At 56.3% G+C, this 27,268-nt stretch overlaps 1 protein-coding gene across 5 annotated transcripts in view; it reads right to left on the bottom strand.

The window, feature by feature from the left end:
* LRP1 (LDL receptor related protein 1) overlaps window positions 1–27,268 on the bottom strand; it is a 120,741-nt gene that overhangs the window by 26,331 nt on the left and 67,142 nt on the right. For 2 of the 5 annotated variants that reach the window (XM_054517729.1, XM_036399995.2), the window contains exons 25-61: window positions 26,090–26,294; window positions 25,036–25,200; window positions 24,346–24,590; window positions 23,951–24,082; window positions 23,639–23,866; window positions 23,342–23,516; window positions 22,844–22,938; window positions 21,910–22,059; window positions 21,662–21,802; window positions 21,007–21,135; window positions 19,838–19,969; window positions 19,494–19,628; window positions 19,288–19,417; window positions 18,705–18,831; window positions 18,302–18,453; window positions 18,085–18,209; window positions 15,692–16,063; window positions 14,918–15,107; window positions 13,861–14,065; window positions 13,029–13,221; window positions 12,023–12,148; window positions 11,808–11,936; window positions 10,432–10,551; window positions 9,655–9,768; window positions 9,135–9,284; window positions 8,751–8,888; window positions 8,154–8,270; window positions 7,087–7,215; window positions 6,877–6,999; window positions 5,713–5,853; window positions 5,436–5,623; window positions 4,611–4,794; window positions 3,950–4,035; window positions 3,580–3,699; window positions 1,960–2,147; window positions 827–1,032; window positions 318–506 (exon numbers count right to left, since the gene is read on the bottom strand). In XM_054517729.1, coding sequence (XP_054373704.1) covers window positions 318–506; window positions 827–1,032; window positions 1,960–2,147; window positions 3,580–3,699; window positions 3,950–4,035; window positions 4,611–4,794; window positions 5,436–5,623; window positions 5,713–5,853; window positions 6,877–6,999; window positions 7,087–7,215; window positions 8,154–8,270; window positions 8,751–8,888; window positions 9,135–9,284; window positions 9,655–9,768; window positions 10,432–10,551; window positions 11,808–11,936; window positions 12,023–12,148; window positions 13,029–13,221; window positions 13,861–14,065; window positions 14,918–15,107; window positions 15,692–16,063; window positions 18,085–18,209; window positions 18,302–18,453; window positions 18,705–18,831; window positions 19,288–19,417; window positions 19,494–19,628; window positions 19,838–19,969; window positions 21,007–21,135; window positions 21,662–21,802; window positions 21,910–22,059; window positions 22,844–22,938; window positions 23,342–23,516; window positions 23,639–23,866; window positions 23,951–24,082; window positions 24,346–24,590; window positions 25,036–25,200; window positions 26,090–26,294 — 5,874 coding nt within the window. The remainder of the gene's footprint in view (window positions 1–317; window positions 507–826; window positions 1,033–1,959; window positions 2,148–3,579; window positions 3,700–3,949; window positions 4,036–4,610; window positions 4,795–5,435; window positions 5,624–5,712; window positions 5,854–6,876; window positions 7,000–7,086; window positions 7,216–8,153; window positions 8,271–8,750; window positions 8,889–9,134; window positions 9,285–9,654; window positions 9,769–10,431; window positions 10,552–11,807; window positions 11,937–12,022; window positions 12,149–13,028; window positions 13,222–13,860; window positions 14,066–14,917; window positions 15,108–15,691; window positions 16,064–18,084; window positions 18,210–18,301; window positions 18,454–18,704; window positions 18,832–19,287; window positions 19,418–19,493; window positions 19,629–19,837; window positions 19,970–21,006; window positions 21,136–21,661; window positions 21,803–21,909; window positions 22,060–22,843; window positions 22,939–23,341; window positions 23,517–23,638; window positions 23,867–23,950; window positions 24,083–24,345; window positions 24,591–25,035; window positions 25,201–26,089; window positions 26,295–27,268) is intronic. The other 3 variants (XM_036399997.2, XM_036399996.2, XM_036399999.2) reach the window with 3 other exon arrangements.

Here is a 27,268-nt window from a genome sequence, read left to right as displayed (position 1 = left end):
CAAGCTGGGGACACTCTGACCCTTGTCATCTGCTCCCTGGCATCCCCCCACATCCCTTTCCTGAGGTGGTTCCCCAGCACCCCCAAGCTGTGCTCCGTGAGAAATGAAAATGAGAATTTGCACTTCTATTTCTCTAAAGTATCCAGTCTTATTTGCAAGGCCACTCTTTGCAACTTGTTTCTAGTTCCATTTCTCTCTCTCTGTCCTATTCCATGGCATTTCCAAGTCAGCATTTCTTATCTCAAGGTTTGCATACAGTGTGAGCCTTTTGTCAGGCCTTGAGAATTGTCTACAAATCCATTTCCCACGTTGCTCACCGTCAGGCTGGCGGTAGGGGTGGTAGATGTGGATGTCCATGGGCCTGTGCAAGGTGCTGATCAGCAGGGTCTTGTTGGCTCCTGTTGTCTTGTGGGCTCTGTTGATGGATTTGGTCTCCCAGTCAGTCCAGTAGATGAAATCCTCGAAGAGGGTGAGCGCGAAGATGTGAGGGATGTCCTGGCTCAGCACTGTGAGGGGAGCAGGCACTCAGACAGGGGCTGAGCCACCTTCCCCTCCCACAAGGAAGCAGCAAAGAGGACACAGAGGAGTGACCAGAGCTGGGGACTGTCCCCAACAGCGCTGACTCCCAGAGCCTGGACCTCCCCAGGATGTGCTGGCACCCATGGAGCTCAGCACTGAGAGAGGACTGGGTGCTCAGTGAGTGCCACATTCCCCTCCCACACACAAGGACACAGAGGAGTGGCCAGAGCTGGGGACTGTCCCCAACAGCGCTGGCTCCACCACCTGACCCAGAGCCTGGGTGTGCTGGCACCCATGGAGCTCTCACCCGTGTGCCTGTTGGAGCCATCCAGGCTGGCAAACTCGATGTAGTCCTCCCGGGCATCAGCCCAGTAGATCCTGCTGTTGATGTAGTCGAGGGTGAGCCCGTTGGGCCAGGTGATCTTGGTGTCCACGATGACGCTGCGGTTGGTGCCGTCCATGCCGATCTTCCCGATCAGGGAGTGGTCACCCCAGTCCGTCCAGTAGAGGTAGCTGGGGGTGAAGCACAAGAGATGCTGAGTTGGAAACCACAGAAATTTCTCCCTTGAGGGCTGTGAGGTTCTGGCACAGGGTGCCCAGAGTTGTTGCTGCCCCATCCCTGGAAGTGTCCAAGGTTGGATGGGGCATGGAGCAACATGGGGTAGTGGAAGGTGACTGCCCACAGCAATGGGGTGGAACAAGATGGTCTTTAAGGCCCCTTCCATCCCAAACCACCCCATGACTCTGTGATAAATGGAGGTGCACAGGCACAGGGTAGGGAAAACCAACCAGGTGTCCCAGAGGCCAAGAGGAAAGGCTTGATCCCATCTCCCAACCTCTGGGACTACAGCAAGATGACCACTGCCCCTTTCCCCAAACCTCAGGGCGTGGAGCAACCTGGGATAATGGAAGGTGACTGCCCACAGCAATGGGGTGGAACGAGATGGTTTGGGATGGGTTCCTTCTGTCCCAAACCACCCCCTGACTCTGTGATAAATGGCAGTACACAGGCACAGGGTACACAGGGAGTGGTCACCCCAGTCTGTGTCCAGTAGAGGTAGCTGGGGGTGAAACACAAGAGATGCTGAGTTGGAAACCGCAGAAATTTCTCCCTGTGAGAATCCCTGGCACAGGATGCCCAGAGTTGTTGCTGCTCCATCCCTGGAAGTGTCCAAGGTTGGATGGGGCATGGAGCAGCCTGGGATAGTGGAAGGTGACTGCCCATAGCAGTGGGGTGGAACAGGATGGTCTTTAAGGCCCATTCCATCCGTGACTCTGTGCTAAACAGAGGTGCACAGGCACAGGGTCGGGAAAAGCACCCCAGTGGCCAAGAGGGAAGGCTTGATCCCATCTCCCAACCTCTGGGACAGCAGCAAGATGAGCACAGCCCCTTTCCCAGCTCAGAGCAGAGCAGCAGCCCCACGTGGCCCAGGCTCTCACCCGTTCTGCACGTCCACCACGAGCGCGCGGGGCTCGCGCAGCCCCGAGTTGACCAGCACGGTGCGGTAGGCCCCGTTGAGCTTGGACACCTCGATGGTGTCACGGCCCTTGTCACACCAGTAGAGGTTTCCTCCCACCCAGTCCACGGCCAGCCCATCAGGATTGCTGAGCCCAGTGCGGTGAAGGACCTGCCAGGAGGAGCCAGAGGTGATGGGGATGAGCAGAGAGAACCAAACCTTCTCATCTCTGAGACATCATCCCCCCCCCTCCCCAGCCCAGGTCTTCTTCATCACTCCCTTCTCAGGGTTAGATGGGATATTGGGAAGAAATTCATCCCTGTGAGGGTGGGGAGGCCCTGGCAGAGGTTGTCCAGAGAAGCTGTGCCTGCCCCAGATTCCCTGGAAGTGTCCAAGGCCAGGTTGGATGGGGCTCGGAGCAGCCTGGGATAGTGGAAGGTGTCCCTGCCCACGTCAGGGGAGTGAAACTGGATAAACTTTAAGATCCCTTCTGCCCCAAATCATTCCATTCAAAAGCTGATCCTCTCTAATATCATCCTAATCATTAAGAAGCTATGAACCAGCATTTGCCTTTTAAGCTAAAGAAAGAGGGCTTCCCCCCCCTCCTTAATGGTGCCTCAACTAAACCCCAGCCCCTGATTTTTTATCATGCTCACTTCATGAGTCACTTTCTGTTTAATTACCCAACCCAAACTTCTGTCATTTGTATCAATAAATCCCCCCTTCTTTGACAACTCCATGACTCTTCCCCCAACCTTCCTTACCCACATTTTAGGGCAGCGTGGAGCCCACCCCTGCTCGGTGTGGAGCTACAAAACACCCCCCAGCAACTGGGGCTGGCTCCCAAAGGCCAGTGATGACCGCAGAGCGGGGCAGGAGGTGGGTGAGGCCCAGGGATGCCCCAGGGGGTGCCCCATGTCCCTGAAGCTGGCAGGGGGGTTTATTTACAGACATGAATGAGACGGGGCTGCTGCAGAATGTGCCTTTTCAGCATCAGTCTCATTACATGATTACCACAAAGGGAAGATGCCAGCAGCTCACAATCCAGGCAGTAGGCTAGAAAACTTAATGTTACAACTCACTTTATGAGCTCCTTGACCAATCCCACAAAGCAAAAGCACATTGACAGTAGTTCTATCCAACCACCATAAGCACAGGTACCTTTGGTTAAACAATGCTTGCTTATTTTGAATACAATACCTGCTTGTAAGCCCTAAAACACAACGCACAGAGCTCCATTATTAAGCTTTAACTTTCCTAATATCTTGCTAGATAAACTTTCTGCAGCTCAGAGAGCTATTCAGACAAGCGTTAATACACAGGCCATTGTTCTATTTGCCCTTGCTTTCCCTACAGTTTAAATAATTTTTCTGCTGACCAATCTCATGGCTGCTGCTTTAGCTCTGCTCACAGTTCTGCTGCATCTGAGGCCTGCCTTTTGCAGCTTTCCCCAAAACCCTCTGATTTTGTAGATTCTCACAGTGGGGGACAGGGACACAGAGGGGACAGGGAGCACAAGGGGGACAGGGCTGCAACCACAGGGACATGGGGATGCTCTCATGGGTGAATTCCCTCTAATTCTGTGGATCCCCACAGTCCCCACCTGGACGTTGCTGCCGTTGATGTGCATGCGGCGGATCATGCTGCCCTGCGTGGTCACATCTGTCCAGTAGATCATCTGCTCCCGGTAGTCGAAATCCAGAGCCACAGCGTTGTTCAGCCCCTGGAGAGCAGGGAGGGGGAAAGGTTGCAGCAGCCTCAGTGGCTGCCATGGGCTCTGGGGGGGTTTATAGAGCCCACAGCCTCCCTGCCTCACAGTGACCTCCTGACATTTAGATGGATCTGCCATTCCCCTGGGAAGCCAGGAGCCCAAACTCCTCAGCTGGCAGCTCCCGTGTCCTTCAGGGCTTGCTCCATCCCCAAATCCCCTCCACATGGGGCTGCTGTGCCTCCTGCTCCCACTCACCCCTCACCTGCTTGAGCAGAGTGTAGTTGGAGCCGTCCAGGTTGAGCTTCCTCAGATAGTAGCGGTTGGCGAAAATGAGGAAAGGCTCTTCATCTGCACAGGGAAAGAGGGAACAGTGTCGCAGACATCTTTCATGAAAAATCCTTTCTTAGGATTTTTCCTTGTAAGAAGCTGCAGTTTCAGCAACCAAAAGTGAACAATGGTTATCTGCTGCTGTGGAATGCAACAGGTAGACCCGTGATTGGTCTCCTGTGGGTGTTTGGATTCACTGACCACTCATGGCAGAGCTGGCTCTTGCTCTCTGTCTGAGACACAGATCTTTGTTATTCATTCTTGTCTATTCTTAGCTTAGCTAGCTTCTGAAGAAACCTTTTCCTTTCTATTTCTTTTTAGTATAGTCTTAATGTAACATATATCATAAAATAATAAATCAAGCCTTCTGATCATGGAGTCAACATTCTCGTCTCTTCTTCATCCTGAGAACCCTTGTGACCACGGTCACAGAAAAGTGGCAGGGGAGCACTGCTGGGATGTGGGCAGAGCCCTGCAGACCTGCCACCCCTCCCTCATGAGCTGGGGGCAGCCACTTCACCCTCCATCTCCAGCGCCAGGAGCATCCCACGGTCACCAGGAACCTCCTGAGCTCTGCGCCCACACCTGGCTCTCACCTGTGACAGCCTTGCAGCTGGTGGGGTCGTCAGGTCTGAGCTTGTAGCCCTCAGTGCAGAGGCACTTGTAGCTGCCCAGGGTGTTGATGCATTTCTGGCTGCAGGGGTAGGTGGTGGAGCACTCGTCGATGTCGATGCACGTCTTCCCATCGTTCTTCAGCCGGAAGCCGGGACGGCATCTGCACTGCAGGAGCAACCCAGAGCTGTCAGACACCTCCAAGGGAGGAGGTGGCAGGTGCTGGGAGGTGACAAGTGTCACCATGGGACATGCAGAGTCAGCAAGGACAGCTGAGATGCACAAACAGTGCTTGAAGAGCCAGTGTCACGTCCCTGGCCCAGCTGGCACAGGACAGACACAACCCGCGGAGGAGGAGGAGAGGGAACAGCAGGAGCTGTGCTAGGGGAGGTTTAGGTTGGATATCAGGAAAAGGTTCTTCCCCCAGAAGGTGGTCAGACACTGCTGGCTGGCACAGCCCTAGGAGAATTTGGACAACTCTCAGGCACAGAGTGAGATTGCTGAAATCTCCTGGCACAGGACAGACACAACCTGTGGAGGAGGAGGAGGAGAGGGAGAGGGAACAGCAGCAGCTGTGCCAGGGGAGGTTTAGGCTGGATATCAGGAAAAGGTTCTTCCCCCAGAGGGTGATCAGACACTGCTGGCTGGCACAGCCCCAGGAGAATTTGGACAACTCTCAGGCACAGAGTGAGATTGCTGAGATCTCCTGTGCAGGAGCAGGAGTTGGACTTTGTGGGTCCCTTCCAACTCAGGGCATTCTGTAATTCCACAATCTCTGCAGCCAGCGCCCCCACCCCGTGTCCCCCTACCTTGTACCCAATCTTGAGGTCCTCACACTCCTGGGAGCAGCCACTCAGCTTCTTGTTGAGGCACTCGTTGATGAAGCAGTTGAGCTCGTCAGAGCCGTCGGCGCAGTCGTTGTTGTTGTCGCAGAGCAGCGCCTCCGAGATGCAATTCCCGTTCTTGCAGAGGAAGAAGGAGTCGTTGCACTTGTTTTCTGCAGAGAGGAGGTGGCAGTGATCAGTGGGGTGGGTGGCTGGGATTCCACTATCCCCCCCCAGAAGCCCAGCATGACCCCAGAGGTACCTGGGCTGCTGCAGCGTGGGTTTTTGGGTGCCTCATCCGAGTGGTCGTGGCAGTCGAACTCGCCGTCGCATTCCCACTGCCGGTTGCTGAGGCAGCGGCCGTTCTGGCAGCGGAACTCGTGGGGGCCACAGGTGGGATATTCTGGGGGAGGGTGAGGGGCTCAGCCAGCAGCCCACCCTCCTCAGCCTCCCAGAGGCACCGTGGGGACACTCAGAGAGAGGGGGAGGCAGCGTGGAGGCAAAGCTTCCTGAGCTGCTGGGAGTGATGGGGACAACACAGAGCAGCTGGCCTGGGACAGGGCTGCCCTGCACACATATGGAACTCCCTGTGGGTTTGGATCTCTCTGTGGCTTTGGATCTTTCAGTGGGTTTAAGTCTCTCTGTGGGTTTGAATCTCTCTATGGGTTTGGATCTCGCTGGGGTTTGAATCTCTGTGTGGGTTTGGATCCCTCTGTGGGTTTGAATCTGTTGGTTTGGATCTCTGTGGGTTTGGATCTCTCTGTGTGGATTTGGATCTCTCTGTGGGTTTGAATCTGTTGGTTTGGATCTCTCTGGGTTTGGATCTCTGTGTGGGTTTGGATCTCTCTGTGGGTCTGGATCTCTCTGTGGGTCTGGACCTCTCTGGGGTTTAAATCCCTCTGGGATTTGAATCTCTCTCACTAGGTTTGGATCTCTGTGAGTCTGGATCTCTCGGTGGATTTGAATCTCTCTGTGGGTCTGGATCTCGGTGGAGTTTGGATTTCTGGGTGGGTCTGGATCTCTCTGTGGGTCTGGATCTCTCAGTATGGGTTTGGATCTCTCAGGGTGGGTTTGGATCTCTCAGGGTGGGTTTGGATCTCTTGGTGGGTCTGGATTTCTCTGGGGTTTGAATCTCTGTGGGTTTGGATCTTTCTGTGGGTCTGGATCTCTCTGGGTGGGTCTGGATATCCCTGTGGGTTTGGATCTCTTGGTGGGTTTGGATCCCTCTGTGGGTCTGGATGCTTCTGTGGGTTTGAATCTCTGTGGGTCTGGATCTCTCAGTAGGTTTGGATCTCTCTGGATTCCCTCTCTGGGTTCCCTCTCACCAAACCCCTCCAGGGTGATGAAGCCCCTCCCAGGGCACTATCCCAAAGCCCATGAGGACCCAGCAGGGTCAGTCCCCACGCAGGGTCCCACAGACACCCACCACATTCCGGGGACTCATCGGAGCCATCACCGCAGTCGTCATCGTGGTCACAGACGAAGTGCTTGGGGATGCACTGCCGGTTCCCACACATGAACTCCCTCTCGTCACAGGTGTTGTTGTACACTGCAAAGGGGCACAGTCACCACCAGCCCCCGCCAGCCCCCGCCAGCCCCCAGCCTCCCCCAGCCTCCCCCAGCCCCGGGCACTCACAGCAGCCAGCAGCGAGGGTCTCATCAGCCCCATCAGCACAGTCCTTGTCCCCGTCGCACAGCCAGCGCTCCGGCACGCACACGTAGGTGCCAGGGCACTGGAAGGATCCTGAGCTGCAGGTGGTGAGCCCTGGGGAAGGAAAGAGCAGGATGTGTTGCTGTTCGATGTAATATTCTGTTTTAACCTCTCCCTTCCCCTCCCTTGCCCTGCTGGGTGCTGTCCGTCAGTCTTGGCATTCCAGAAAGGGCCTCGTGTGATTGGTGAAGTTCAAAAGATGCCTCTCAGCCCTGGGGGGACATTGGGCCATCCAGGTGTCCTTTGTCCCCTGAGACTTCCCCCCATTACCTGGTTGGTGGCTCCCTACCCCTTCCCTGCCCCTCTCCCCAGGGTTAAAAGGGGTCAGGGAGTTCTGTTGGAGCTGGTGCTGGATTCAGAGGCCAGAATAAAGCTCTGGATCCAAAACCTGAAGCAGAACCGACTCCTTTCCTTCACCATCACCTTAAAGCCCCTCTGCCAGAGGTAAACCTGAGCTCCTGCAAGCCTGGACTTGTCCCAAGCACCCAGCTGCAATATCCAGCCAGCCAAAGGTGTCTCTGAGGAGAAACCACCACAGCTGCTGCCTTTGGTCAAGCAGCAAGGGCTGGACAAACCCAGGCACGTCCTATTTGGCAATATTGGTATTTAATTCCAATATATTGGCACCCAACGTGAGGCAGCTCCATCCTGGGGCTGGATCAGTCAGGGAAGAGACCCCTGAGGTGGCACCCTCACTTTTGCTGCAATATCCAGCCAGCCAAAGGTGTCTGTGAGGTGAAACCACCACAGCTGCTGCCTCTGGTCAAGCAGCAAGGGCTGGGAAAGCCCAGGCACGTTCCATCCAGCTCTATTGGGATTAATTCCAATAAGGATGGAGCCCCATCACCCCACTGCTGGAGCCCCAGCAGGTACAGAAACACTGAGCCCACTGGTGGGAGAAGGGATGGGCAGAGGCAGGAACACCGATGCAGGAAGGTGGTGCTGGAGCAGGAAGGGACGGAGATGGGGAAGAAAGGCTGGAGCAGACTCACGGCAGCGACTGTCCTCGTCAGAGCCATCCCCACAGTCATCAGCCCCATCACACACCCAGAGCTTGGAGATGCAGCGGTGGTTGTTGCACTCGAACTGCACAGGGTAGCAGAACTTGTCTGGAGGAGGAGAAGAGGAGGAGATGGGGGTCAGAGAGAGGTGATAAGGGGAGGAGACACCAGCAGAGCATGGCCAGGCTGGGCCAGCCAGGCTCCAGGAGCCATGGGGAGTGCTGGGGGTACTGCTTGTGGTCCCACAGGGATGCAGTGGGACTCGCTGGTGTGGACCTGAGGAAGATCCCCAGCTCCTGAGCTCTGTTTGGGGCTTGTTTCAGGAGGTTAGAACTAAAAATGCAGCTGAAGGGAGCCATAACTGATCCCATTCAAAAGGGCCACAGACATTTGTGCATGTGCTGAGCAAACCAGCACACAAGGACATTTACACTGATCACAGCTAAAAGCCCAAAAGTGTGGAGTAAAACCACAGAAGGGGAAGAATCTGGGGTGTGTCCTTGGCAAATGGATGTCAGGGAGAGAAGAGGGTCCTGCCCACCCTCCAGCACCACCCTGTAGCCCAGCCCAAATCCTGAGTGTCCCCACCCTGCCGCTCACTGCACTGGGTCTCATCTTCGCCGTTCTCGCAGTCATCCTCCTTGTCACAGGTCCAGGTCATGGGGATGCACCTCCCACTCGGGCAGGCAAAGTAGTTGGACGGACATTTGGGCTTCCTCCCACCTACTTTGTGATGGAAACATCAGTGAGGACGACAGCACGGCCACGTCCTGCCTTCCCCCCAGCCCAGACCCGAAGGATTCCTCTCCAAAATCCCCCTGCAGCTCCCACATCCTTGCAGCACCATCCGTGCAGGAGCCACATGGACAGAGGACAACAGTCCCAGTGGGCAAACCAAGCCTCCACAGCCCAAGCAGACCCCAAAAGGGGCATCCCTGCCCCCCAGAGCCCCCTCTGCCCTCCTGCTCTCACCGGGGCAGTTGCGCTCGTCCGAGAAATCGCCGCAGTCGTTGGCACCGTCACACACCCAGCTGGGGGCATAGCACAGGGACGTGTGCTCACACTTCTGGAACGTGGTGCCCTTCACCCCCAGCTTGAAGTAGCTGCTGCAGTCGGTGGCAGCTGAGAGGAATCACAGCAGGAGCTCCAGTGACACAGCAGGAATCACGGCAGAAGCCCCGTGGTCTGGCACTGAGCCCTGCCCTGCTGCCAGAGCCCACCACACACCCCCAGATGTGCCCCACAGACCCCCAGATGTGCCCCACACACCCCCAGAACTGCAGGGATCAATCAGGTTTTGGGGTGCTGAGCATGGCACAGAGGGGCTGAAGGGATGGGCTGGGGCTGCCCCATCCCAGGACAGGAGCAGGACCCTCCTCCCTCCTTCCCCAACCAAGCCCAAATCCCAAATCCCAGCTCCCTGCTGCCAGCACCGAGAGCAGGAGCATCCCCAGAGCTGAGGAGGGGCCAGGGGCAGCAGCTGGGCACTCACTGCAGTTCATTTCATCAGATGCATCCTCGCAGTCAATGAACTGGTTGCAGCGGCTGGAATTCCCAATGCAGGTCCCGTCCCGGCAGCGGAACTCGGTGGCAGCACAGCTGGTTTCTGCCGGGGGGGAGGAGAAACCCCCATAATCCATGAGGGAGGGTCCCCACATGCACACCCACACCCCCACCCACTGCCCACACAGCTCTGGGATGCTCAGAGTGCTCCCAGACCCTGCCTGGCACAAGCAGAGCTGGACAGGACTCTGAGGAGCTCCTGACTGCCCCTGTCACTTTGGAACCAAGCAGACCCTGCCTGGCAGCCTGAGCCCCTCTCCCTGGCACAAGCAGAGCTGGACAGGAGTTTGAGGAGCTCCTGACTGCCCCTGTCACTTTGGAACCGAGCAGACCCTGCCTGGCACAAGCAGAGCTGGACAGGACTCTGAGGAGCTCCTGACTGCCCCTGTCACTTTGGAACCGAGCAGACCCACCCTGCAGCCCCCCAAGGGAAAGCCTGGGAGCCATGAGGAGCAGTGACATTACACCCCTGGCTGTCAAACCACTCTCTCTGGGAAGCTCTGAGTGCTGCACGCCCATACCCAGGAGCTTTTCCTCTCAGCTGTCACCGTGAGCTTTACAAACCAGCACAAGCTTGACCTTGACTCTCCGTTAAGCCCTGGCTCTGCTCTGCTCCTGTCAAGCTGACAGTAACTCCTTCCTGAAGCTGCTGTCCCCTGTCCCAGGCAGCTGCCAGAGGCTGGATGGGGGCCAGGCAGACACTCACTGTTGCAGGGCACCTCGTCCGAGTTGTCCCCGCAGTTGTCCACGCCGTCGCACCAGTAGCGGCTGGCGACACAGCGCCCGTTCATGCAGTGCAGGAAGCCCTTCTTGCACTTGCGGCTGCCTGCCGGGGAGGAAGAGGAGGAGGAGGAAGAGGAGGTGAGGAGAAGGAGGGCAAGCGCCCCTGAGGGTATCAGATCTTTGGGGAGCTTCCAGCAGAGGAAGAAACCACAGAGAAAGATCAGGGAACCTATTCCCTCTCAGATCCTTGGGGAGCTTCCAGCAGAGGGAGAAGGATTAGGGAACCTATTCCCTCGTGCAGAGGGGTGAGGGCTGGTGTTTGAGGGTGCTGCAGACCCCACAGGCTCAGCTCCAGGGTTCCAGCAGGTCCCAAAACATTGGGAAAGGTCTGGAAACCTTAAAGGGCGCAGTTCTGGGAGGGCAGGAGAGACTGTGGGGAGCTGAGAGGTGGAAGGACACTCTGGAGTCTTGGTGCCCTTTGCTGAGCAACCCTGGCAATGTCCAAGGCCAGGCTGGATGTGCCTTGGAGCAGGTTGGATGTGGCTGGGCTAGTGGAAGGTGTCCCTGAGTGAAATGAGATGAGCTTTAAGGTCCCTCCCAACCCAAACTGTTCCATGATTCCATGATCTTTAACATAGGAAAAAGGATTGATTTACTACAGTGAATCCTGCCTTCCATCCTCTAAAGTTTTTGCTTCCATCCTTTTTAAGATTTAATGGCAAATTGGAAGAGGTTCCAAGACTAATTAACAAGGAGCAGACCTCGCAAAGCTCTGTGGAGGTACCTCCCTTGTGTGCTTGGTTGCCCTGAAGGCGAAGCTCCTGATTTTGTTCCCCTCCAACCCAAACTGTTCCACTGAACTCTCTGAGTCCAAGGCCAGGTTGGATGTGGCTTGGAGCAGGTTGGATGTGGCTGGGCTAGTGGAAAGTGTCCCTACCCACAGCAGGGGGGTGAAATGGGATGAGCTTTAAGGCCCCTCCCAACCCAAACTGTTCCATGATTCCATGACCTTGAGCATAGGAAAAAGGATTGATTTACTGCAGTGCTGTGAATCCTGCCGTCCATCCTCTTAAGTTTTTGCCTTCCATCCTCTTAAGTTTTTTCCTCCATCCTCTTTAAGATTTAATAGCAAATTGGAGGAGGTTCCAAGACTAATTAACAAGGAGCAGACCTTGCAAAGCTGTGTGGAGGCACCTGCCTCGTGTCTTTGGCTGCTTGAAGGTGAAGCCCCTGATTTTCTTCCCTTCCAACCCAAACCATTCTGTGACTCTCTGAGTGGAGCTGGCAGCTCGGGGAGGACGTCTGGGGGTGCTGGGGTGTGTGTGTGGGTGAGCAAGGCAGCAAGAGGAGGAACCTTACTGCAGTAGGACTGCTTCTCGTCCGACTTGTCCTTGCAGTTCACGACGCCGTCGCAGGTGCGGCTGAAGTCGATGCATTCGCCGTTGCCGCACTCAAACTCCTCGTGCACGTTGCAGGTGGAATTCACAGCTGGAAAGAGCACGGCAATGTCAGCTCTGCCAGGCTGAGATCAGCCTCACCCCTTCCTTTCCTCAGCCCCTTCCACCCCCCTTCACCTTTGCAGGTGAAATCCTCCTGCAGGACGCGCTCCCCGCGGCAGGAGCAGTTGACGTGGCCCTTGGGGGTGAGCAGGCACAGGTCCTGGCAGCCACCGTTGTTCACCCGGCATGGGGACAGCTCACCTAGGACAGAGGGACACTGGTCACACCAGGGATGGACACAGCAGCCCCTGCTCCTCCTCCTCCCTGCTGTGGGATCCCTCCCCAGGGTCTTCCCATGGGGCTATGGAGGGTGTAGGGGGCTGGAGGAACCTGGTCGCCCCAGATTTTACAAGGGAAGAGCAGGGACAGGGCAAATCCTCTTTGTCTTCAGCCTGTACTGGGTTTGGGGATGGACAGCTCTGGTGTGAGAGTCATGAGGGGACAACAACAAGTTGGGAAGGACAGTGGGATGATTCCCAAAGGGCCAGAATGGACAGAGAGATGGCTTCCTAAAGAGCCATGAAAGGATGGTGGGATGGCTTCCCAAAAGACCAAGAAGGACAGTGGGATTGATTCCTGAAGAGCCAGGAAGGATGGTGGGATGGGTTCCCAAAGGACAGGAAGGAGGGTGGGATGGATTCCCAAAGAGCCAATGAAGGACAGAGGGATGGATTCCTAAAAGGCCATGAAGGGCACTGGGATGGATTCCTGAAGAGCCAGGAAGGACAATGGGATGGGTTCCCAAAGGACCATGAAGGATGGTGGGATGGGTTCCCAAAGAGCCAATGAAGGACAGAGGGATGGATTCCCACAAGGCCATGGAGGATGGTGGGATGGGTTCCCAAAGAGCCAATGAAGGACAGAGGGATGGATTCCCAAAAGGCCATGAAGGATGGTGGGATGGATTCCCAAAAGGCCATGATGGACAGTGGGATGGATTCCCAAAGAGCCAATGAAGGATGGTGGGATGGATTCCTGAAGTCCCAGGAAGGACGTTGGGATGGGTTCCCCTTCCCTAAACCTGCTGCCAGGCTGAGGAGCAGAGATCAGGGACACTGCAGGGACCCCAGAGGGTGCTCACAGCTGTCGGTGTCGTTGGCCACGGCGATGATGCCCATGGGCTGCTGGGGGATGTCCACTCTCAGCAGCTTCATGTCGGTGCCCACGTATTTGTTGGCGCGCTGCACGGCCCGACGCACCCAGTCTGTCCAGAAGATGTAATCCCCATACACGGCCAGGCCAAAGGGGTGCACGGGCTCTGACTTCAGGATCACCTGCCAGGCACAGAATCGTGGCGTGAGTTGGGTTGGAAAGGGTCAACTCATCCCTTAAAACTCATCTCGTTCCCACATGGGTGGATAAACCTTCCAGGGTTGCTCCAAGCTCCATCCAACCTGTCCTAGGACACTTCACAGAAACCTTGAGGTGGGAAAAGATCTCCCAAGATCAAGTCCAACCTGTGACTGACCCCCTCCAGAGCACTCAGTGCCACGTCCAGCAGTTCCTCGGACACTTCCAGGGATGGTGACTCCACCACCAACCTGGGCAGCCCCTTCCAACGTTCAGAAATTCCTTCTCATGTCCAACCTGGACTCCCTGCCTCAGTCCAGCATTTCCTTGGACACTTCCAGGGATGGTGACTCCACCACCAACCTGGGCAGCCCCTTCCAACGTTCAGAAATTCCTTCTCGTGTCCAACCTGAACCTCCTCTGATGCAGCTGGAAGCCAAGTCCTCACTTCTCAGGGACACAGCCCAACTGGGAGCAGGAGGAACCCACTGTGGGGTGCAGCCCCAGAGCCCCCCAAACACAGAGTGACCTCCCCAGCCCCAGGAACATCTCTGCTTCCCTCTGCCCACACTCCAGCCCCAGTTTGGACACCCTCCTCCCCATCTCCCTGTCCTCAGACTCACGTGGCGATGGGAGCCATCGTATTCGCAGCGCTCAATCTTGTCCAGGGTGGCATCAGAGAAGTAAATCTTCTCAGCCTTGTGGTCGATGGCCAGCCCGTTGGGCGTCCGTATGTCCTGGTCGATGATGATGAGGACGTTGGCACCGGAGAGGGTGGCCCGCATGATGCTGGGGTGCTGCTCGTTCCAGTTGGTCCAGAACATCAGGCTGGGAGGGGAAGAGACACAAAACCCCTTTGGAGCCCCAGCTCAGCCACATCCAGGCTGGCTCAGCCCATCCCTCCATGGCTGGGGGATGCATGGGACAACATTCCCACCAAAAACCAGTGGGAAGGGGGTGAATGAGGCTGCTGCAACCAGCTGGGAAATGTGGCATCCCATGGTTGGGGATGGGATAGGGGCTCTGGGAGGGACACAAAACACCTTTGGAGCTCCAGCTCAGCCACATCCAGCCTGGCTCAGCCCATCCCTCCATGGCTGGGGGGCTTCCAGGGACTGGGGGATGCAGGGGACAACATTCCCACATAAAACCAATGGGAAGGGGGTGAATGAGCCAGCTGGATGGGGATGGAACAGAGGGTCTGGAGCTGCTTGGGGAGGGGGCTACAGGGTCTTTCCTCCTTGGGGCTCCTGTGCTGGGATCCAGAGCTCCCTCCCCACCACCACAAGGATCCCTGGGGATGTGTCGCTGTCGAGGTGGTCACGACATAAAGCAGAGACTACAAGCAGTCTCAGTTGGCAACACTTTATTATTGAATATGGCTGCTTTTTATACACTTTCTAATTGTTTATCTTTCTTCTATCTTTACTATTGGCTACAATAAATCAACATAATACTATTGGTGAGAAGTTATGGTGACTTAATTAACTTTCTAAAAATGTTTCATCCAGCTACAAAGTTCTTCTATCTTTCTTCCCTCAGTTTCCTTGGCTACAGCCTTAGAGAGAGCTCCTTATCAGTTTCTTCTTACTTCTCAGCTTCTTCTCGCTCCTTTAGCTAACAAGCCCGCTGTTAGCCCCTTCCACAGGGATGCTGGCTGCACCCTCAGGGGTCACTCACTTCTGGCACTCGTCCAGCACGAAGGCTCGGGGGTGGTCATCCCCTGACATGGTGATCACAGTCTCCCTCTCAAAGGCCCCCAGCCTGCTCTGGTCCACGGTGTGCCGGGTGATGGTGGACGTGGTGTAGCTGGTCCAGTACAGGGTGTCCCAGCCACGGTGGTAAGCCAGCCCCTCCACTGAGCCCACGTCTGTGGGGACAGCAAAGGTCACAGCCAGCCCTGAGCCTGGTGTACAACTAAAAGAAGTATTTAATTTTTACAGTCAAAAGTAAAAAAAATAAAGTATTTTAAAAAGGTGTCTCTGGGGTGAAACACCACACATCCAGCTGGCCAAAGTGCCTCTGGGGGAGACACCACACACCCAACTAGCAAAAAGTGTCTCTGGGGTGATCCAGCCAGCCAAAAGTGTCTTTGGGGTGAAACACCACACACCCAGCTGGCCAAAAATGTTTCTGGGGTGAAACACCACACATCCAGCCGGCCAAAAGTGTCTCTGGGGTGAAAACACCACACACCCAGCCAGCCAAAAGTGGGGTGAAACACCACACACCCAGCCAGCCAAAAGTGTCTCTGGGGTGAAAACACCACACACCCAGCCAGCCAAAAGCGTTTCTGGGGTGAAAACACCACACACCCAGCCAGCCAAAAGTGTCTCTGGGGTGAAAACACCACAGTTGCCACCTTTTGGTCAAGCAGCAAGGGCCAGACAAGCTCAGGCACGTCCTGTCCAGCCATATTGGTAAAATTCCAACAGAGAACCCCAGGGAACTCACTCTCCACGATGGTCTTGCGCCCCGTGCCGTCATCGTTGATCTGCTGGATGTTCCCGAAGTGGATGTCGCTGTAGAAGATGCGGTTGCTGCCCTTGGAGCCGTAGCGGTAGTCGAAGGCCAGGGCGATGACGTTCTTCATGTGCTCCGCGTCCTCGAAGGGTTTGATGGGCGCGTTGAGGTTGTTCTCGTCCGACAGGTGGATGCTCTTGAGGATGGTGCGCTCTGAGTAGAGCAGGTACCCGTCGTAGTCGCGGCAGCTGACGCCGTCCTCCGAGAGCATCCCGTGGGCGCAGGCGCACGTCCTCTGCCCGCCGCCGCGGAACAGGCACAGCTGCTGGCAGCCCCCGTTGTTCTGGGCACAGATGTTGGTGCCTGGCGGGGGGGAGGGACATGGTGGGGATTTGAAATTTGAAAATTGAAAGTTGAAAATTTGCAATGCGAGATGTTTTCTGTTAGCACCCGTACGGCAGGTGATCTTTGGTCAAGTGGGCAGTTTGCTTTATCTCTCTCTTTGAGTGACCGCGTTCGCTCCTCCCCTCAGGAGAGGGCATCTGCTGGTAACTGTGATGGTGTTCACGGGGGTTTTAGGATGAGGGAAGAGACGAGGATCTGACTCCATGTCTCAGAAGGCTTGATTTATTATTTTATAATATATATTACATTAAAACTATACTAAAAGAATAGAAGAAAGGATTTCATCAGAAGGCTGGCTAAGAATAGAATAGCAAAGAATGATAACAAAGGTTTGTGGCTCAGGCTCTCTGTCCAAGCCAGCTGGGCTGTGATTGGCCATTAATTACAAACAACCAACATGGGCCAATCACAGATGCACCTCTTGCATTCCACAGCAGCAGATAATCAATGTTTACATTTTGTCCCTGAGGCCTCTCAGCTTCTCAGAAGGAAAAATCCTAAGGAAAGGATTTTCCATAAAAGATGTCTGTGACAGATAACAGCTCTTGAATGTCACTGCATGGCTGATAAGAACTATAACATCCCATGGGGAGATGTGAGCCCAGAGGGAGGAGCCAAGCATTGCTGCCCAGATAGAATCCAGAGCTTTTTGAGACACCAGCACAGCTTCTCCACTGGATTCCCCAGAGGAACAGCAGCTGCCTCTCCTTCCCCTGGATCTTCAGAGGCAGAATCCATCCTTCTCTACAGATCCCCCTTGCTCCAGCAGAACCACCCCTGACATTGCAGGAGGGCTGCAGCCACAATTCCAATGGGACTGATACCAACACCCTGACCCACCGGGTGTCAGGTTGGGTTCTGACTCTGGCAGTGTTGTTCTAGTGCACTGCATTGTTTATTTTATCCTTTATTTTTTTTTTCTTTTCCCTATTAAAGAACTGTTATTTCCTGCTCTCATATTTTTTTGCTTGAGAGCCCCTTAATTTCAAATTTATAGCAATTCAGAAGGGTGAGGATGGTTTACATTCTCCATTTCAGGGGAGGCTCCTGCCTTCCTTAGCAGACACCTGGCGTCCCAAACCAAGACAGGATTATGTGAGGTGTCAGGACCCAGAACATCCCTCTGGCTGTCCAGGATGGCCAGGACCCCTGCCCAGGGGGCTCAGGAGCCCTGGCACAGAGCCCAAAACACCTGTGGGCTTGATTATGACCCATGGAGCAAATTACCAACCTTATATGGAGATCAGCAAGCCACAACAGTTTAGGTGGAATAATAGTGAAGTTATCATGGGATGGGAAAAGTAGATTTTGGGGTTTTTGGTATGGGGGTTCAGGAGGCAAGATGGAGGAATCTGAGTGTGTCCAGCCTTTCTCCTTCTGTTTCTTGGCCTCCATCTCCTGCTGTGATGGTGGCACTTTTGGGGTGGTTTAGAGTAGAAATTCACTGTCTAACATAGGTGATAGGTGTTGGGAAGTAATTGTAAATATTGTACACGTAGTTTTTAGTATAAAAAACTAACACCACCCCAAGGGCTGGAAACAATTCCCAGCTTTGTGTGAGGAGTTACAAGCCACAAGAGTTTGAGTAGAATGATAGTGAATTAATCACTGGGTGAAAATGTAGAATTTTGGGGATTTAGAATGGGGGTTCAGGAGGCAAGATGGAGGAATGTGGGCATGTCCAGCCTTTCTTCTTCTGTTTCTTGGCCTCCATCTTCTGCTGTGATGGTGGCACTTTGGGATTGGTTTAGAGTAGAGACAAACTGTCTAACATAGGTGATAGGTACTGGAAAGTAATTGTAAATATTGTACACAGAATTTTTAGGATAAAGACCTAACACCGCCCCGGGGGCAGGCAGAGCGCCTGAAACTCTCCTGCTGGACGGACCTTGGCAGGGCAGGAAAAAATCCTTTATAGATAAGACACAATAAACAACCTCAAGACCGAGAAATGAAGAGCTCCCCATGCTCAGACTTACCCTTCTGCCGGGCCCGGTTGAAGACTTTGATGTCCTTGAGCTGCACACCAATCCCAGTCCTCAGGGACACCGACTCGGTGGCGTTGTCCTTGTTTCCTCTTTTGATGGAGCCGTTGGCGTGGGTCCTGAAGGAGGACAGGGTCACCAAGGACCCTTCCCCACCTTCCCACCGGCTCCCCCCGCCCTCCACAGAGCCCCCAGCCCCCCAGCACCTCACCTATCACTCCAGTAAATGTACTCCTCAAAGACTGACACGGAGAACATGTCCATGTTGTTGCTGGACAGGACAACCTCCCTGTTCTCGCCCGTCTCCAGGTCAATCCGTTCGATTTTGTCTGTCCGGGCATCACACCAGTACAGCTTCCCATCCTGCAGGGTTGAGACAACATCTCAGCTGGTGTGGGGGCAGCACCACCCTCTGCACCTCTGGCAGGATGTCCTGGGGTTCACAGCACCTTGGAGAACCCTCCTGAGACTCTGGAGCCCCAAGGAAGGGCAAGCATGTCCCCAGCAGCAGGACATGGCCACAGAACCCTGGGGACTGGTGCCATCCAGGGACCATCCAGGGACCATCCAGGGACCCTGGGGACTGGTGCCATCCTCCCAGATGCCAACTGTACCTCGTAGTCCACAGAAATCCCGTTGGGCCAGCTGATGCTGACGTTGACCAGCACCATCCTCTCGGTGCCGTCCAGGCGCGAGCGCTCGATGCGGGGGTACTGCCCCCACTCTGTCCAGAACAGGTACCTGAGGGGACAGCAGGGATGTCACCAGAGGTCTGTCACCAGCAGCAGCATTGGGCCTTTGAGTAAAGGACAGACACCACCCCATTCATCCCCCCAACACTGGGGTTTCAGTCCAGACCCTCCCCACCCACAGACATCGCATGCGCTGCATCTCCATCCCTCCCCACAGCCAAACACCTCTGCTCTCCCTCAGGCTCTGCCCACAGCTGAAGCCACTAAGGAGGCTCCACTTGGATTTTCTGAGGTGCTGACACCCACCAGGTCCCAAGGGGCTCCTAGGGAGTTCAGCCCATCAGTGAAAGGAGGAATAAATCCAGGGTTTGGACTCCTTGGTGTGGCAGGAGACCTGCGAGTCCTTCCCTGCTGTGTGCACACACACAGCTCTGCTGGGAGGTGCTGGGGGTCTCACCCTGTGCCCACCCCACAGGTGAAGCCCCTGTTTGGGGCAGTGTCTCACCCCTTCTCTGGATGGACTGTGATGGCCCGTGGCTTGTCCAGCCCCTGCGAGATGACCACGTAGCGGAAGGACCCGTTCAGCCTGGCCACCTCAATGACATCAAAGCCCTGGTCCGTCCAGTAGATGTTTCCTGCAAAAGGGGACGGTGAACCCCCACAAAAGCCCCACTGTCCCCCCTGCCCCTGTCCCCAGAGCCCCATCCCCACCTGCAATCCAGTCCACAGCGATGCCCTCCACACGACCAATGCCGTTGGTCACCACGTCCTCACGCCACGTCTGGTCCCTCTTGGCTCGGCTGATGGTGCTCAGGCCCATGTCCACCCAGTAAATCGTGTCATTCTCTGAGACAGGGACAAGGAGGCACGAGGGGACGAGTCAGTGACCACCTCTGGTCACTCCAGAATGGTAAAAACCTCCGCCCTGGAGCCCTGAAATCCTCCCACACCCAGCGCTGCCAAGGGGGCATTTCAGGGCAAAGGGTGCCACGAGGGTGATGGTGATGGCCCCCTCATGCCCTCCATCCCCTGTCCTGTCCCCAGCCCTGCATCACCTGCATGGAAGTCGATTCCCACAGCCAGGGAGGTCCCCGACACCGGCACCAGAGCGTCGGACTTGTCATTGGGGTCCAGGGGGATGCCCCGGATGCCCTCGTGCACTGAGTACAGCAGGAAGGAGCCAACACCTGCAGCACGAGTGCAGGGACAGTCAGACACATCCCAAAACCCACAGGCTGTCCCTCCACCATGGAAAACTGTGACAGGAGAGGAGCATGAGCCTGGCAGGGTTCTGCAGACCCAGCAAGCCCTGGCACAGTCCTGGTCCTGCCCTGCTCCAGGGGTGCCCAAGTGAATCCCCTTCCCACCACCCAGCACCCCCTTGGCAAAGGCTCCACAGTGCATCTGGGTCAGGGCAGCACTTGTTATTCAGCCCCTGCCCTGACCCAGATGGTGCAGAGCTCTGCCAACCCCCCCCCCCCGCCGAAACCACCCGGAACATTTTGCACACAAACAGCCTTTGAGAGAGGCCCTGGCAGTGCCCGAGGGGATGGCAGAGAACACAGTGGGCATGGGAGATCTGCAGAGTGAGGGATGTGCCTGGCTCTGCTCCCAGTGTGCCCAACCTGCTGCCCACAGCCAGGGTGCCACCTCTCCCTGGGAGGGTCACAGAATCCCAGAATCAATCCCAGAATCAATCCCAGAATTAATCCCAGAATCCCAGAATCAATCACAGAATCAATCCCAGAATCCCAGAATAATGAGGTTGGAAGAGACCTCTAAGATCATCGAGTCCAACCTGTGCCCTAACACCTCACCCAGACTGTAGCACCAAGTGCCTGTCCAGGCTTTTCTTAACCACATCCAGAGATGGTGATTCCACCACCTCCCTGGGAAGAGCATTCCAGTGCTTTATTATTCTTTTGGTGAAAAATTTCCTCCTAATATCCAACCTATCCCTTCCCTGATATGGCTTGAGACTGTCCTGTCCCACTCCCCTCCACCAATGCCACCCTTGGCACGCTCATCAGGGACAGCCCATGCAAGGGGGTCTTGCTGCCACTTGAGCCCACCAAGCCCTCCAGTGTCCCTCTGGTGCCATGCAGTGACATTGGGGAGGAGCCCATGAGCAGCCAGAACAAGGGGGTCACCAGCTGGGGTGACCACAGGCATGGTTGGGGTGGCCACAGGGTGGTTCAGGGAGGGGACAGGGACAAGCACACACCTTCACAGGACTGCTGCCCACTCTTGAGGCTGTAGCCTGCAGTGCACATGCAGGAGCGGGAGCTCTCCGAGGTGGGGAGGCACAGCTGCGAGCAGTCCCCGTTGTTTTGGCTGCAGGGGTTGGTCCCAGCTGTGGCACAGAAAAGGGGGTGAGGGGCTACAGGGGGCAAGGATGCACCCACCAAGGCTGGAACAGCTGGGGCAGCACCCATACGAGGTGTGAGTGCCCTGCACCAGCCAGGGATGGGATGGGATGGGATGGGATGGGATCCATGGGATGGGATTCATGGGATGGGATGGGATCCATGGGATGGGATGCAATGGGATCCATGGGATTTATGGGATCCATGGGATGGGATGCGATGGGATCCATGGGATGGGATGCGATGGGATGGGATCCATGGGATGGGATGTGAAGGGACGGGATGGAATTCATGGGATGGGATGGGATGGGATCCATGGGATGGGATCCATGGGATGGGATCCATGGGATGGGAGAGAGCAGCCAGCACAGGCTTGGCACGAGGGCAAGGGCAAGGCTTGGGCCAGCTGTCAAGGGCTCCAAGGGGCTCCAAGGGATGGAGCCACCACGGAGGGGCTGAGCAGCTGCTCGGGGGTCTCTGCATGGGGTCTCTGCCCCAGGAGCCCACGCTGACCTTGCTGGATGCTCTCATCGTACACCTTCATGTGCATCACCAGCGTGGTGCTGTTGCGCAGCACCGTCACCTCCGTGCCGTCCTTCTTGTTGCAGGTGCCCATCCTCTCCGAGGCCTGGTCAGCCCACCACAGCTTGTCCCCTGTGGTGGGGACAAAGCAGGAGCGTGTGGGCAGCATTCCCCATCAGCTGAGGTGGGCAGGAGAGTTTGGGAAGGGGCAGGAGACAGGGAATGGTGTCCCTCCTCACCCATGATGGCCAGGGCGGTGGCCTTGCTCAGCTGGCTCCTCAGGGACTCGATCACCTCCAGGTTGCTGCCATCCAGGTCACACCTGTTGATGGTGCCGTTGCCAGAGCTGATCCAGTACAGTTTGCTCTCTGGGTAGTCGATGGCCAGGCCTGGAAAGGATGGGAATGTCACCAGGCTGGTGGCATGCAGGGACCATGACAGATCGGGAGGTGATGATGGGATGGGATTGATGGGATGGGATAGGATAGGATTTATGGAATTTATGGGATTGATGGGATGGGATCCATGGGATGGGATCCATGGGATGGGATGGGATCCATGGGATGGGATGGGATGGGATCCATGGGATGGGATCCATGGGATGGGATGGGATCCATGGGATGGGATTTATGGGATGGCATGGGATCCATGGGATGGGATGGGATGGGATCCATGGGATGGGATCCATGGGATGGCATGGGATCCATGGCATGGCATGGGATCCATGGGATGGCATGGGATGGGATCCATGGGATGGGATCCATGGGATGGGATCCATGGGATGGGATGGGATCCATGGCATGGCATGGGATCCATGGCATGGCATGGGATCCATGGGATGGGACGGGATTTATGGGATGGGACGGGATCCATGGGATGGGACGGGATCCATGGGATGGGACGGGATCCATAGGATGGGATCCATGGGATGGGATGGGATCCATGGGATGGGATGGGATCCATGGGATCCATGGGATGGGATCCATGGCATGGGATGGGATCCATGGCATGGGATCCATGGCATGGGATGGGATGGAGAGAGCAGACAGCTCAGGTCATGGTGACCCAGCACAGGACAGCTGCCACCCCCCAAGGAGCCAGAGTGGGGACTTGAGGCTCTGCAGGACAGCAAGGCGATGTGGGGGATCCCGGGGGCCATGGGGGGGTCCATACCAACAGGTCCCTTCTGGTTGGTGAAGAGGAGCGTGCGGTTGCTGCCATCCATGTTGGCCACACTGATGTTGTCCCCATCTGTCCAGTACAGCTTCCTGCAAGGGAACAGGGGACAATGGGCAAGGGGCCAAGGTGCCAGCAGCCCCCTGCACCCTCCCAGCCTTGCAGAGCCCCTCACCTGCTCATGACACAGCCTGGGCAGCCCCACAGCCCCTTGTCCCCACCCAGGAGGGGGCTTGGGGGTTGCCAAAGCTTTGTGCACACCTGGATTGGCACACACTGGTGGGTGCACACTTATCACAGCCTGCTCCCCTTTGCACACGCGTGTACAGACACACAGCAACCCCTCATCTCCTGTGACACTGCTCCTACACACTGACACACAAGGACAGCCCCTCTGGGTTCTCTCCCCCATCACAGGTGTGCACCATCACACACACACCTGTGCCTGCACACACACACCTCCTTCCCATCAGCACCACATCCCAGCAGACTCACCCCCGGAGTGGGTGCACCACCAGGCAATGAGGCTTGTCCAGCCCTTGGATCACGGCGTTCTTGAAGGAGCCATCCAGCCTGGCCACGTTGATCTGCTTCTTGTTGGCGTCGTAGCTGGTCCAGAAGAGGTTTCTGGAAACCCAATCCACGGAGAGGCCGTGAGCGTTGGGCAGGTCTGCAAGGAAATGAAGATTGGAGCTGGTCAGGGCTGGGATGATGCTCAGATGAAGAGGAAGGGCAAATCCCAAGGGGCTGAAGGCTTTGGAGGGCTGGGAGTCCCATTCCCTCCACACCAACCTGCAGACACGACAGTCTCCACTCCGGTGCCATTGATGAAGGCTCTCTTGATGGTCTGGGTACGGACATCTGACCAGTAAATGCGCTGCTCCAGAGCGTCGTAGTCCACCACGGTGACGTTGTCAATGTCAGGCACGGTGAAGGAGATGATGTAATTGTAGTAGGGGTTGTCAATGTCCACGCCCCGGATCTCCATCTGCCGCGCGTACAGCAGGAACTTCTTAAACTCTGGAAGAAGAAAATGGCAGAGGTGGGATCTCAGCTCCAGAGCACCCCCTCATCCCCCCTGCCAGCTCCCCATCAGACCCCTACCATAGCAGGTGGTGTTGTCCTTGTCCAGCTTCATGAGGTGGGGGCAGGCACAGGACAGGGTGCGGTTGTAGTTGATGAGGCAGAGGTGGGAACACGGCCCTTTGCCCCCGTTGGCTTCACAGGGATTAGGAGCTGCAAAGGGGACAGCACTCAGCAAGATCCCAGCCTTGGGGACACACTCCCAGGAGTCCCCAAGGGCTGCAGCACCCCCAGACCCTGCCTGCCCCATCAAGCATCACCTGATGGGGCAAAGGGGCAGCCACAGGGATGAGAGCAGCACCCACCTGGCACTTGGTCTAAGCCCATCCAAGGGTTGGTGCGCTTAGACCAAGCACCAATGCCACCCCTTGTTGTCCCCCCGCCCTGTCCCCCCACCTGCACACCCCCAGCCTCACCCAGGGGCTGCCGGGAGGGGTGATACACCTGCAGGTCAAAGGGCTGAGTGTTGGTCCTCTGCACCACGGTCACGTTGTGCCCCGTCCATTTGTTGGCCTTGGCCAAGGTGTTGGTGCGCCAGTCGGTCCAGTAGACCTCCCCCCCGTAGAGGGTGACAGCAAAGGGGTGGGACAGGTACTCGTGTCCCCTCAGCACCTCGATGTGCCCTGTCCCATCATACAGGGCTGAGTAGATGGCGTCCGACCTGTGCCGGGGGGAGATGAGGGTGAGGGAGCTGAGGAGGGGGCACCACAGGGTCTTGAACCCAACAGCAACAACCAGCAGGGTCTAAGGTCTAATCCTGCTGATTTACACCAGGATCCACAGAGGAGAACACCCAGAGCCAGGGCTGGCACGTGTTGGAGACACAAACACCCCCCTATCCATGGTCAGACCCCAAAGAGCTCAGCACCCCCTATCCATGGCCAGACCCTAAAGAGCTCAGCACCCCCTATCCATGGCCAGACCCCAAAGAGCTCAGCACCCTCTATCCATGGCCAGACCCCAAAGAGCTCAGCAGCCCCCATCCATGGTCAGATCCAAAAGAGAGAAGCCCCACAGCATGAAGGCTTCTCTCTCCCAGCCCAGCACAACGCTGGAACCAGGTGAAGATCCACACTGGGAGAGACACTGAGGTGTGCTGGTCCTACCTGGCATCAATCCAGAGGATCCTCTTCTCCAGGTAGTCCACAGTGAGCCCGTTGGGCCATCCCCCTGAGCCTGTCTCCTTGTGGATGGTGCGTCGGCCCTCGCCGCTCATGGAGGCGGCCTCGATGCGGGGCAGGCTGGCATCCCAGTCTGTCCAGAACAGGATCCTGCCAGGAGGAGAGGCTGTGAGCAAGGACAGGAGCCCGTGGCCTCACCCCCCAACACAATCTCACAGGTGCCAGCGTGTCCCGGTTTTGTGGTGTGATGTAACAGCCTGTCCATCCCGGTTCTTTCCCCAGGTGTGCCAAACGCCTCTCCCTTCCCCTCCCTTGCCCCTGCTGGGTGCTGTCCGTGTCGTGTGATTGGTGAAGTTCAAAAGATGCCTCTCAGCCCTGGGGGGACATTGGGCCATCCAGGTGTCACTTGTCCCCTGAGACTTCCCCCCCATTACCTGGTTGGTGGCTCCCTGCCCCTTCCCTGCCCCTCTCCCCAGGGTTAAAAGGAGCAGCAACCACGGGGTCAGGGAGTTCTGTTGGAGCTGTTGCTGGACTCAGAGGCCAGAAAAAAGCTCTGGATCCAAACCCTCCATCAGAACCAACTCCTTTTCCTTCACCATCACCTTGAAGCTTCTCCACCAGAGCTAAACCTGAGCTCCTGCAGGCCTGGACTTGTCCCAAGCACCCAGCTGCAATATCCAGCCAGCCAAAGGTGTCTCTGAGGTGAAACCACCACAGCTGCTGCCTTTGGTCAAGCAGCAAGGGCTGGACAAGCCCAGGCACGTCCCATTTGGCAATATTGGTATTTAATTCCAATATATTGGCACCCAACGTGAGGCAGCTCCATCCTGGGGCTGGATCAGTCAGGGAAGAGACCCCTGAGGTGGCACCCTCACTTTTGCTGCAATATCCAGCCAGCCAAAGGTGTCTGTGAGGTGAAACCACCACAGCTCCCACCCTTGGTCAAGCAGCAAGGGCCAGACAAGCCCAGGCACATCCCATTTGGCTATATTGGGATTAATTCCAATATCCTGGTGGGCACTGTCCCCTCCTGGCTCACCCGTAGCGAGGGTCCAGGGCGATGGCGCGGGGGTGCTCGATGTCCCCGGCCAGCAGCGTGGTCCTCATGGTGCCATCCAGCTTGGCCACCTCGATCTGGTCCAGGTTGCTCTCCACCCAGTAGATGTTGCCAGCGATCCAGTCCACGGCCAGTCCCTCAGGGGTGGCCAGGCCGTACTGTATGACCACCTCGAAGCTGGTCAGGGCTGTGGGGCACAAGGTGAGGGCTCAGGGTGGTGCCCCTTCCCCAGCCTGCACAGAACCATCACCCCCATATCCCCAACAGCTCCACCCAGCTCAGCTGGGGTTGATTGTGGGGGGATGTATCCTCCCCAAACAGGGCCTGAACCACCTGTACATGGTCCAAACCCCAAAGAGGTCAGTGCACCCAATCCATGGTCAGACCCCAAAGGGCTCAGCACACCCAATCCATGGTCAGACCCCAAAGGGCTCAGCACACCCTATCTATGGTCAGACCCCAAAGGGCTCAGCACACCCTATCTATGGCCAGATACAAAAGAGATCAGCACCTTCTATCCATAATCCTGACCCTAAAGGGCTCAGCATCCATCCATACTCCAGATCCCAAAGAGCTCAGCACCCCCATCCACAGTTCAGACCTCAAAGCCCGCCAAAGGGTTCAGCATCCATTCATGGTCAGATCCCAAAGGGCTCAGCATCCATCCATAGTCTAGATCCCAAAGGGCTCAGTCCCCCATCCATAGCCCAGACCCCAGAGGGCTCAGCATCCCCTATCCATAATTCTGATCCCAAAGGGCTCAGCATCCATCCACGTCCCAGGCCCCAAAGAGATCAGCACTCCCAATCCATAATCCAGACCCTAAAGGGCTCAGCATCCATCCATAGTCCAAACCCCAAAGAGCTCAGCCCCATCCATGTCCCAGACCCCAAAGGATTCAGGTCCCATCCACAGTCCAGACCTCAAAGCCCCTCAAAGGGCTCAGCATCCATCCATAATCCAGATCCCAAAGGGCTCAGCCCCCATCCCTACTCCTGCCACTGGGCTCCTGTGGGAGCAGCACTGCTGGGGAGGGTGTCCTCTCTGTGCCCAGCTGCTGGGCTGCAATTACCAGCAGGGAAGTGCTGGGAATGCTAATTAACTACTGCATAATGAGAGCAGAACAAGATCACTATCAGGGCCAAGGGCTGATATCACTAT

This window comes from Molothrus ater, chromosome 30 (assembly GCF_012460135.2).
Source record: "Molothrus ater isolate BHLD 08-10-18 breed brown headed cowbird chromosome 30, BPBGC_Mater_1.1, whole genome shotgun sequence".
In the NCBI taxonomy this organism is placed as follows: Eukaryota; Metazoa; Chordata; class Aves; order Passeriformes; family Icteridae; genus Molothrus; species Molothrus ater.
This window is presented reverse-complemented; position numbering and strand designations above follow the sequence as displayed.